Source organism: Octodon degus, unplaced genomic scaffold (assembly GCF_000260255.1).
Source record: "Octodon degus isolate 3935 unplaced genomic scaffold, OctDeg1.0 scaffold00043, whole genome shotgun sequence".
NCBI lineage: Eukaryota > Metazoa > Chordata > Mammalia > Rodentia > Octodontidae > Octodon > Octodon degus.
Window position 1 is genome coordinate 6,363,426 of NW_004524619.1, and position 11,504 is coordinate 6,374,929.

The 11,504-nt window shown below is 41.7% G+C and overlaps 1 protein-coding gene across 1 annotated transcript in view; it reads left to right on the forward strand.

Moving 5' to 3' along the window:
• The first annotated feature begins 997 nt into the window (after positions 1 to 997).
• Positions 998 to 11,504, forward strand: part of Fam208a (family with sequence similarity 208 member A) — a 59,347-nt gene continuing 48,840 nt past the window's right edge. Inside the window, exon 1 of the mRNA XM_023715731.1 lies at positions 998 to 1,591. Coding sequence (XP_023571499.1) covers positions 1,267 to 1,591 — 325 coding nt within the window. The 5' untranslated portion in view covers positions 998 to 1,266. The remainder of the gene's footprint in view (positions 1,592 to 11,504) is intronic.

An 11,504-nucleotide genomic window follows, 5' to 3' on the forward strand; every position in this document is an offset into this window, starting at 1 on the left:
CCCCCCGTACTCAGAGTTGAATCTCTGAGCCTTCACACTGAACTTCATTCCCAATCCTGTTTGTATTTTGAGACATAGGCTTAAATTTCCCAGACTGGACTCAAACTTTCGATCCTCCTGCCTCAGCCTCCCAGAGTGCTGGTTATGCAAACCCAACCCATCATGCCTGGCCCTCTTGCTTACTTCATTCATAAAAATGAAAAAGTCGCCTGGGCCTGCCATATAGCTCAGTGGATTAAAGCCCCTGCTTAGGCAAACGCAGGAGCACAGGGTTCGATCCCCAGCCAGCTGTGCCGGCCCCGCCCCCGGGGCGTGAAGAGACAGACAATGAGACTGGGTGCAGGGGGCGTGCCCCTGTAATCCCAGCGTTTGGGAGGCTGAAAAACAGAAGACTCACTATGAATCTGATCTGTGTAGTGAGACCCTGTACTAAACACACACACAAAAGAAGTGGCTAGCCTGTTTCAACGTACAGTGTTGAACAGTGGCCAGGCCGCGGTGGCACTCATGGCTGAAGGGTACGCGACGAGGTGGAAGAGCAGGGCACAGAAGCCGCACATCGCTGTGGCCCTTTCTATTAACTCCCTATTTTTTTTCGGCAACCAAGTACTTCACCAAATCGGGATCAATCTGTCCCCACGCTCAGCAGCTGGTTTTGGCCCACGGAACCCGTGAGCTAGAGGCGCCTTCGGCCCCGATAGAGCGCCCCAGGGCCCAGGCTGAGCCCGCCTCTCCCGCCTACAGCGCCGACGAGACGCGGCCGGGCCCTCGCGGGGCGTTGTGGGAACCCAGCACACCTCGGGCGAGCGCGGCGTCGAGACACTCGCCCGGCGCGGCCGTCGCCCCTTTTGGCGGGCTCGGGCGTCCCGAGGCTCCGCCCCCCGGCGCGCTCTAACTGCGCCCACAGCCGCGGAAAGCGCACTCCCATTGGCGGAGCAGCCGCGGAGGCCCCGCCCCCTGCCGCCCCAGACGCTAGCACGTTGAGTGGCGGGGCCGGGAGAAGAACTGCCAGAGCGAGCAGCGGATCTGGGGCCGACACGGCCGTTTTGTGTCGCAGGCTCTGAAGCTCTCGAGAAGCGGCTGGGTCGCGAGCGCGGCCTGCGCCCACGGGGGAAAGTGGGTGGTGGGTGGGCCGAGAGCGGCTCAGCGGCGACGACAGCCTGTCGCCCTTTCTCCCACGCCTGCCCGCCCGTCCGCCCGCCCTCCCGCCCGCCCGCCCGTCGACCTTGTGGGTAGAAGCTTCCCGGGACTCGTCGCGCCAGCCCCATGGCGACTGCTGCGGAGTCCGAGGCCTCTCCACCGACGGACGCGAGCTGGGAAGGCGGCGGAGGAGACGACGAGATGAAGCCGACGCTTCCGGAGCTTGTGTCATCCCCACAAAATGGCGGCGGCGGCCTCACCACTGCGGAGCCCGGCGGCGGCGCGCGGCCCGAGGAGACCGCGGCGGCCGACGCAGCCCCCGGCTTCAGGCTCGAGCAGCCTCAGGACGGCCCCGAGGCGGGCGCGGCCGCTCTGCCTAAAGGCCCAGAAGAGCCCGAAAGGCCTCTTAGGAGGAGTTTTCAGATCCCCAGGAAGAGCAGAGAAAAGAAAGGTGGTGCCTCTTCTCCCCAACCCCTCTTTCTCTCCCCTCCATCTTTTCATTAGAACCTCTCTGTCTCCTCTTCCCACACCCATCTGAGACAGTAAACATGCACTCAGCGCCGCCGCCTCTCCCCTCCCACCTCGGCGCCCCGCAGCTGCGCTGGTGCGAGAGGAAAGCAGTGGAACCACGCTCCGCTGCTCCCCCTCGCCCCGTGGAAGTTGGAAGTAGCTCAGGTTGGAAGCTTGTTCGTGAGGCTGCGGCTTCCAGAGAGGAGAAATGGTGCTCGGCGCCCCCACTTCCCAATCCCCGAAGGCAGAAAAGCAGATGTGTCCTCCTAAAGATGCTCCTGAGAAGTCTCACTATGGAAATAGCCATGGATTCTGGGGCTTTCTCCAAGGCCATTGCGTTCTGAGGACCACAAGCGCTTCTCCCTGTGGAAATTCTTCAGCTGTGTGTCTACTTGAAATTTGCTTGATGTCAGCGTCTTCCCTTATTTAGAGATTTCCATTAGGAGATATGATCCATGCACACTGCTATTTTTCCATCACACTTCATTTCCATATAGATTTTTTTTTCTTTTTGAAGTATTAAGTAGGTCTGTCTTTTGAAACCCAGACCTAGTGTAGCTTTTCTTACCTGTTACAAGAAAGGGAAGGTAGGTTCTTGGTGCAGTGATTTCCCTATGGGAAAAAATGAGGAAATTCGCTTATGCCCAAGAGTCTCCATCTTGGTTTTGAACTTAAGATGAAAAAAAAAAAAGCTTGTCTTAATTTTTGAAATCAGTATGGGTAATTATATTATGTTTACCTTTTTAATTGTAATACCATATTGTACAGCTAAAAATTACTATCATTTTTTATTATTGGTATTTTTGTCTATCCAATAGTTTGGGTATTTTGGATTTGGCTTATCTTACCCTACTGTGTTTTAATTATTTTTATGACTTACTTTGGAAGCCAATAGGGATTTTTTGGGTCAGTTTGAGTATTAGTGAAGACTTAGAATCCTGACTGAAGCATTGTGCATATGCATAACCGGTTGCTCCTTCTGCACAACTGGAAGGTTAGGACATTTTATCAGTAAGGTACAAATAAAATCTGTTTCTGTTTTGATGACCAAGCCAAGGCCATACTTGGTGTGAGGACCTACGTTAGTAAAGATGAAGTTAACCTTCATGCAAAGTGTTCTAGGATGGTCAAGATGTCAGTTCTTTGGACATAAGATGCGAGGTTGTCAAAATGAGAAAAATTAGATGGCCTTGTGAAATTACTGATAGAGAATAGGCTGGAAGTAGACTTGAGCTCTGATTTTTGAGGATAGGGGGTTTAACACTTTTCAATTTGATAAAAGCCAATTTGAAGTCTTTCCTTTTAGAATCAATATGGACAAACCATGATATACCTAGTATCTTTTGTGAAGGTCAGAAAATTGGGTTCGAAACTCTTAAATTTTCCTTTTAAATGTGGGGAAGAGCAGTTTCGTGTGGTTTTAAGATTAGATAAATGAAATCCAGAGGTGGTTGTAAAATAAGATTCACTTGAACACAATGAAAGTGGAAATAGTTGAGAAACTAGGAAGTACAAACGCAGTTTTCTCCCTGGAGGGAATACTGCTTAGGGAAGGTTTGTGTTTTCCATTTTCTCTTGGAGATGAAAGATTGTTATTTTGACTGGTAAGGAGTGTTGTAGGTTTAGAAAAATATATCACAAGTGGATTTTTTTCACGTATAGTGAAAATGAGTAATTTCGTTTATACACTGTGCAACAGCAATTTAACTAGAACCTAAATAAGCCTAGTTTACCACTGGATTTTTATGAGCTAAGAGAAATTAGTTCCTTAATTTCAACTCTTTTTTTTTTTTTTTTTTTCTTTAGGTGGGGCTTGAACTCAGGCATGCGCTTATTCTACTGAGTTATCTCCCTGGCCCCAATTTCAACTTTTTATTATTAAAAAAAAAAAATCATGAATAGTGGCAGTACTACTGGTTTCACACTTCAAAACATTATTTAGTTTATTTATTTTTTTGGCGGAACCGGGGATTGAACTCAGGCTCTTGCGCTTGCCAGGGAAGCGCTTACTCCACTGAACCATCTCCCTGGCCCACAAAACCTTATTTAGAAGACTTGAAAGGATAAAGACCACTATAGGATTTGGCTAGGTATTGTTAGTTGGGACCATCTAAATCTACATCTGCTTAAACTTTGCAATATCAGAAGTTCTTTTGAAATTATTTAAGTATAGGGCTTTATGACTACTTTTCTGATTAAATTTAAGATTAGTTCTTTAGTTTTTTATACTTTAAAGGTAAACTGCAAGTATAATTTGAGATTTTTTTCCTTGATCTTGACAGTAGTATAACATCCAAAATACTGCTGTTCTAATTGAGGAATAGTATTAGCACATACTTACATAGTATTTTAAAAATTGTGGGCCTCGTTGAGAGCTCTTTACATATTATCTAAATCATAGTCCTTGTGTGGTAGGTATTCTCATTTTGCAGATGAAACTAAGGTAATGAGGATTGATTTGGTGACCATGTCACTTGTCACGCTGATGGTAAATGAGTTAGAATTTGAATTTTATTATTTTTTGTCTTTTGAGACGGTCTCAGTATGCAGTTCAGGCTGGCAGCTCACTTTGTAGCCCTGGCTGGTCTTGAACTTTTAGTGATCCTGCTTCAGCCTCCTGAGTACTGGTATTACAGATGTGTGCCACCACGCCTGGCTTTTGAATTTAAAATTTTTCTTTTTTGTATTTTAAAGATATTTTGGTCTGTTGCATTTCTATGGAAAAAATTTTTTCTCCCCCATTTCTTTGACAGTCTTACTATGTAGTTCAAGCTGACCTTGAACTCACTATGTAGCCTAGGTTGGCCTGCTTCCCTATTAAATTTAGAAATATTTAATGTGTGTTCAACCTTGGAGAATTTTGACATGGGTAAATTATGTTCATCATCTAATAAGTGCTTACAGATTGACCTGTTGCAGGGCATACATTATTCTGTTTTGGTGTTTAGAATTTATTGATTGGGTATATTCTGTAGTGCAGAAACTATACAATTTAAACTGTAGAATTGCATCTTGTTAGTGTGTTTCCCCACCTCCCATCTTTTATTCTAAATCTCGTAAGTTAAATTACTGTATATTAAGTAAAATTTCGTATTGTATTTGATAGTTTTCCTCTATGAAGTTCTGGAGGAATTTAGTGATTTTTTAAAATGTATTTGGTACTTGGCCTTACTACACAGTTTGGACTCATAATGATCCTCCTGTTTTCAGCCTCCCCAGCACTGGGATTATAGGCATGCGCCACCATCGCCGGTTTTGGTGCCTGGCTCAGCGTGTCCAGGGATGGGGCCAGCACAGCATGCGGTACCAGGGATCGAACCCTAGTCCCAGCGCTTCCTGAAGCAGGCGCTTAGTCCACTGAGCTATCTTATTGGCCCATTTTCTGGAAAATAGTGGTTAATTTTTTCTGTAGTGAAAGGGAGTCTAAAAGGAAACTCTGAGGGTAACAAGGGAGTCTCAAAATAACTGCTTTCTTGATGCAATTTTCATAATGGTTTAGTCTAAGAGAGTTGACTAAGTCTACTCAACACCCTCTGTTCTCTCATGTGCACTTATCCTTGTGAAACTCCTGAGGCCAACTCTCATTTTTAAGGAAATTTCCTTGGTGGTTCAGTAGTTGGATATGGATGACAGGATTCTGAGAACCATAGATCTTCCTTAGGTAAATCTGAGCAGGAAAGTATAGGCACAACCTAGTAATTCACGTAAAATACATAACAGGTAAATTGTAGGTAATGGAAGTAAAGTTTTCCTCAACCAGTCCTGACCTCAAATCAGGTTTCAATTGGTACTGGTTTCTTGATCTCTACCATTGTAGTTCCTAGTTCTGCACTATGTTCAAACTTAGGGGTTTTTTTTTGTGCGGAATTGAGAATTGAACTCAGGCCCTTGTGCTTGCCAGGCAAGCATCAATCTTGTTAATTGCTAATTTTTTGTTGTTTGTTTTTTGGACTAGGTCTTGCTTGTTCTGTAATTCAAGCTAGTCTTTTATGTATTTTTTAAAATTTATTTTATTTATTTAGCAAGTACAGGGTCTTACTTCACAGCTCAACTCGAACTTGTAGTGACCTTTCTGTCTCAGCCTTCCCAGTGCTGGGATTACAGGCTGTGGGCCTCTGCATTTGGTTTTTGTAGCTACCATGGCATGGCTGGGCCAGCTCAGCCAGCTCTGCATGTGGTACCAGGGATGAACCCAAGCCCTTGTTTTTGCCAGGCAGGTGCTTAGACCATTGAGCTATCTCCCCAGCCCAGGTTAGTCTTAGACGTAGCCCAGTGATTCTTCTACTGCAGCCTCCTGAGTGTGGGAAGATCAGACATGTGCCATGACATCAGCCAGTCTGTCTGTCTCTTTCCCTCCCTCCCTCCCCCTCCCCTCTCCCTACCCCACCTTCTTCACTCCCTATCCCACTCCTGCCTCCCCCTCTCTTTCTCTCCCCATCTCTGTTTTTGGTACAGTGCCTCACTAAGCAGCTCAGACTAGTAGTGATCATCCTGTTTTCAGCCTCTCCAGCACTGGGATTACAGGCTTGTGCCACCATATCTTGACTCTGGCTGGCTCAGCGCTCCTGGGGGGCAGGGTTAGGGGCTGGGCGGCCAGGCCAGTGTGGCATGGGGGGTAGTGAGTGAAGAAGATGTATGGATGGAACCCTGACCTGCGCTTGCCTAAGCAGGCGCTTAGTCTGTCTCTCTCTCTTTTTAATTTTATTTTATTTTGAAGAGTAAAGACAAAAGCAAGAATGAATAGCAGAAACAGGGTAACATAGGATAGATATGTTACATAAGAAAAGCAAATTAGCAACGATTGTTATAGTACTGCTGAGCCGGCAAATCTGTAGTGCAGATTAACAAATATAGTTATGTGAGATTGGACAAAAATTAAATATTAAAAACACTTCCTCTTAATAAGTCTTAATTTTTTTCTTGTCTTTTTTACTTAAAAAAATATTTTAAAGGGGCTGGCAAGAAAGCTCAGTGCACTAAAGTGCTTGCCTAGGCAAGCTTAAGCAAGCACAGGAACCACAGTGTGGTTTGATTCCCAGCACCACATGCTACACCAGCCCTGCCTTCCGGGCAGGCTATCACGGAGTCTGGGTGTGGTGGCGCAGGCCTGTAATCTCAGTGCACGGGAGGCTGAAAATGGGAGGATCACTATGAGTCCAAGCTGCGTAGTGAGACCCTGTAACAACCAAATACATTAATTTTTTTATTTTAAAGACTATAATAATAACTGATAAGGCATTAGAAATGGTACACATTTCGAAGATCAAGATGAGAGGTCTTCAGCCATAGTTTTTGTATTGCTATCCTGGATGGAGTTGCTTAGATTGTAGATAATCAGTATACAGAGTTAGTCAAAGTGAAAATTCTAAGTATTAATTGCTTTTTTAAAAAAACTGACAGAAATAATTAATAAAATTATCTCAGCCTTGCTGTATATATACTTGCATGATTTTTCCCCTAACTTCCCTGTCTTTTCTCCTTTCCCTCATCTTTGTTGTTTAATTCTTAAGTTCAGTTTCTTTCTGTTTTACTATATCTATTACATCTTTCGGGTTTTATTTATTCCTTCAGGTTCTTATACTAGAGAGACAATATTTACACACGTGGGTCTGATTTATTTTTTTATTTGCTTGAGACAGTCTTATTATGTAGTCAGGCTGCGCTCAAATTGAACATCTTGTTCCAGCCTCCTGAGTGTGGGGGTTATAGCCATGGACTGCTACGCCTAGCTTTGCGATACTTTTTTTTTTATAGTACAGAAAAGTTTTTAAAAGCATTGTAATTGTGAGTTACAAACGATTAGTGATTATGTCATAATCATTAGTAGGGGCTGGGCAGATAACTCAGTGTTATAAGCACCTGTGTGACAAGTGCAAGGCCCAAGTTTGATCTCTGGTACTGCAAAGTTAAAAAAAAAAAGTGCTAGTGGGTATCAGCTGTGAACTCAACTACAAAACTATTTTGATCCCTAGCCTTGCTAATTTTCTTCCACGTATTATGCTCTCAGCCAGAAAACTATAGTAATTGACATTATACTATTTGTTGGAGAGCAGTAATCCATCTTTTAAGTTCAGGGTGTTTTTATGCATATATATAGTAGTTTGTACGTATGCATATGTGCATAATTGAAAAATCTTGTTATTAATAAATTGATAAAAGTAATTTAGGAAAATTTTCTTTGATTAAGGAATAGCTACTTACTACTGGTACTGGTGACCTTGGTATTATGTCTATCAGCTGCTAGAACAACCTTAAATTCTTTTTTTCTTTTCCTCTCTTTCAAGCTTTTTTAAAAATTTTATTTATTTATTCATTTTCTGTGTGTGTGTGTGTGTGTGTGTGTGTGTGGCCAGCTCAGCCCACCAGGGGGCGGGGCTGGCTGGCATGTGGTGCTGGGGGATTGAACCGCATTTGCCAAGTTGTTCCAAGTAGGTGCTTTAGACCACTGAGCCATCTCTCCAGCCCCCAACCTTAAATTCTTGAATGTTACCAATAATTATATTTTGATGATAGAATATGGCACACGGGGAGCCCTACTTTTTTTTTTTTTTTTGTACCAGAAATGGAACTCACGACTTTTTGCTTGCCAGGCAGATGTTGTACCACAGAGCCATGTTCCTGGCCTTGGCTGCCATATTTAATTTGAGTTTGCTTTTTGAAATTGGGACTTGCTAAATCTGGATTATTCATGTTGGGCTCAAATTACAACCTAGTAATTCACATAAAATATATAACAGGTAAATTGTAGGTGATGGAGTTAAAATTCTCCTTAACCAGTCCTTATCGGAAGTCAAGTTTTAATTGTTACTGGTTTCTTGATCTCTACCATTGTAGTTCCTAGTTCTGCACTATGTTCACACTTGTTCATTGCTAATTTTTCATGTTTTTTTTTTTTTTTTTTTTCCTTTTGGTGGAACTGGGGATTGAACTCAGGCCCTTGCGCTTGCCAGGGATGCGCTTATTCCACTGAGCCATCTCCCCGGCCCCTCATGTTTTTTTTTTTTTTTTTAACTTTTGTGTGTGTGTGTGTGTGTGTGTGTGTGTGTGGCCAGCTCAGCCCACTAGGGGGCAGGGCTGGCTGGGATGTGGTGCTGGGGGATTGAACCGCAGTCCAGGTGCTTTGCTAAGCTTGTTCTAAGTAGGTGCTTTAGACCACTGAGCCATCTCACCAGCCCCATGTTTTGTTTTTGAGACAAGGTCTTACTTTGTAATTCAGGCTAGTCTTACACTCATGTAGCCCAGACTAGCCTCTAACTTAGTGGTCCATGTGCCTCAGCCTCCTGAGTGCTGGGATATCAGGCATGTGCCTCCTTTTCCCCTGTCTCTCAGAGGTGAAAGAAATGTGGCGTTGGAATTATAGGTGTGCACCATCCAGTTTGATTCTTATGATACCGGTTTCCTCATCTGATTTCAATGTCTCTTAAGTGCTCTTTTAGGATATGTGCTGCCAAAGTGAGCACAAAATGCCCTTTTAAATCTGTTCATCAGTCTCATTAAATAACATCTACGATGATCACTTTGTCAGTGAGGAAGGATTTTATGATTAGAAATTAACTTAGCCATCTTTTTAATATCCTTTTAGTGGAAATTGAGCAAAATTACATTTAATGTGAAAGAAGTTGCTATTACTACTGCTGCTAATCTTTATAAACTGAAAAAATTTACTAGTTTAGACTTTTGGCCTATTAGCTCTGTAAGAAGTTAGGAAACAATTTTTGAGAGAATATGTATGTTAGGTTTGAAAGAGCATAGTGTAATCTTAGAAATTCTGTGTTCTTCATGCCTAATTCCCTGTGCTTCAGTGTCCTGTGTGATTTTCTGGGGTATAAAATAAGGAAACAAACATTTTTCTAGTTCTTGGCCTGATTGGAAGTTCTAACTCTCTTTGTTTTACTTAGTCCTGGAGCCAGGCAGCTTGAATTTGAATGTCAGCTTCCTTGTTGATGTACTTTGTATTCTTGGGCCAACTTAGCTGGTAGCTGCCTAGTTTTGAGAAATGAGTATATTGAATTATGTAAGTTTTTTTTATTATTAAATAACCTAATGCATGTAAAGTTGTTACTATCTGAAGAGTGGTACTGACCTGCTAATAGATATAGTAATGATCAGAACCTAGAAAATACTACATTGGAATTGTGTTAACCTAAGTGAAATATATGAGAAGCCCATTTGGTTAGTCCTATAATAATTTATTTTTATTTATATTATTTTTTGTCTTTTTGAGACAGGTTCTCACTGTGCAGTTCAAACTGGTCTTGAACTCCCAGTGATTCTCCTGCCTCAGCCTCCCTCTTACAGGCGTGTGCCATATGCCCAAACTTCTCGTGATAATTTATCATTTTCTTAAGTAATGGCTCACAATTGATATTATATATGTATGTGTGAAATATATATATGTATATGGTTTTTTTTTTTTGCTTTTCTTAAAAGGAAAGATACTATATATTAAAGAGACTAGGGACTGTACATTCAGAAGATGAATTAGTAAATTTCTAAACTACCATTATCCACTTGAAATCCTTAAAAAAAAGTTGTAGCATAATTTATTTTTTAGAACTGATCATTGAAAAAATTAAGGAAATAATAACTTTGGCTTATCTAGTAAAGCTGTTGAGACATTCAGGATTTGCAAAGATTTTTTTTCTGTTGCCAGTCTTGAATATATTTGTCATGACTGTATAGAACATTGCTTTGTAATGAATGACTTGGAAGTGCTAAATAGTTTTGATGAAAATGTGAATGTTTATGCAAATTTATATTTTACAAAAAATATATTTTACAAATTTTATGATTATAATGATAGGCATAGCATTGGTAATTTTTTATATAGGGTTGGGAATTTTCATAGAAATTTGAGGCCAACTGTTAACTTTCTGGTAGATTTTAGATATGTGAAGTCACTGTGTCAGTATAGAAACAGTTATGCATAAAACTCAGCTTTAAAAATCTTCTCCTATTTTAAAAACTTTTCCTATTTTGATATGAAAACATAAGACTTTCACATGCTGTTTCCTTTGGCAAGTTTTTCACAATGTAGTAGGAAACAGTTGTCACTAAAATGTTGGTTTATCCTACTACATCATAAAACCTAGTATTGAGACAATGCATTTCTCTTTTCTGAGCTTTTTTTTATATTACTAAATTCATATGTGAATCAATCTAAAATGGTAGTCATTTTGTTAGTTGTAGATTATGTTTATATTTAATATATAAAATGTCTTGATAGAGTTTATTCCCATTTGTTTTTTCAACTATTCAGTCTAGTTGGGCCCACTACTCATATTTTTACCTACTGGAGTATGAGAAAGATGAGTAAAGCAAGTTTCTGTTCTCATAAAGCTTAAAATCAATAGAATAATATATATAAAACTTTACATATATATATATATATATATAATCTTATTTGTTTGATTCAGGGTCTTGCTATGCAGTTCAGACTTGTAGTGATCCTCCTGTCACATCCTGTCCAGTGCACCACAGTTCAGGCCAGCAGGGCATGCCCAGTGTTCTGGTCTTGGTAAGGCATGTGGTATGGGGAATCGAGCTCAGCTTCTTGCACTTGCCAGGCAGGTGCTTAGACTGGTGAGTTATATCCCCAGCCCTCAGTAGAATACTGAATGCATCTATAAATTGAGTTAAAGGACACTTTGCGTTTAGTAATCTTGTTATGCTTAAATACTTTTTAAAAAGCGTATTCTTGTGCTGTGCCGTTCCTGCCCCTGGGACGTGCTAAGATGGTGATTAAGACTGGGTGTGGTGGAGTGCACCTCCGGTCCCAGCTCTTGGGAGGCTGAAAACAGGAGGATCAGACCCTGTTGACTCTGTACTAAATAATAAAAAAATAGAAAAATAAA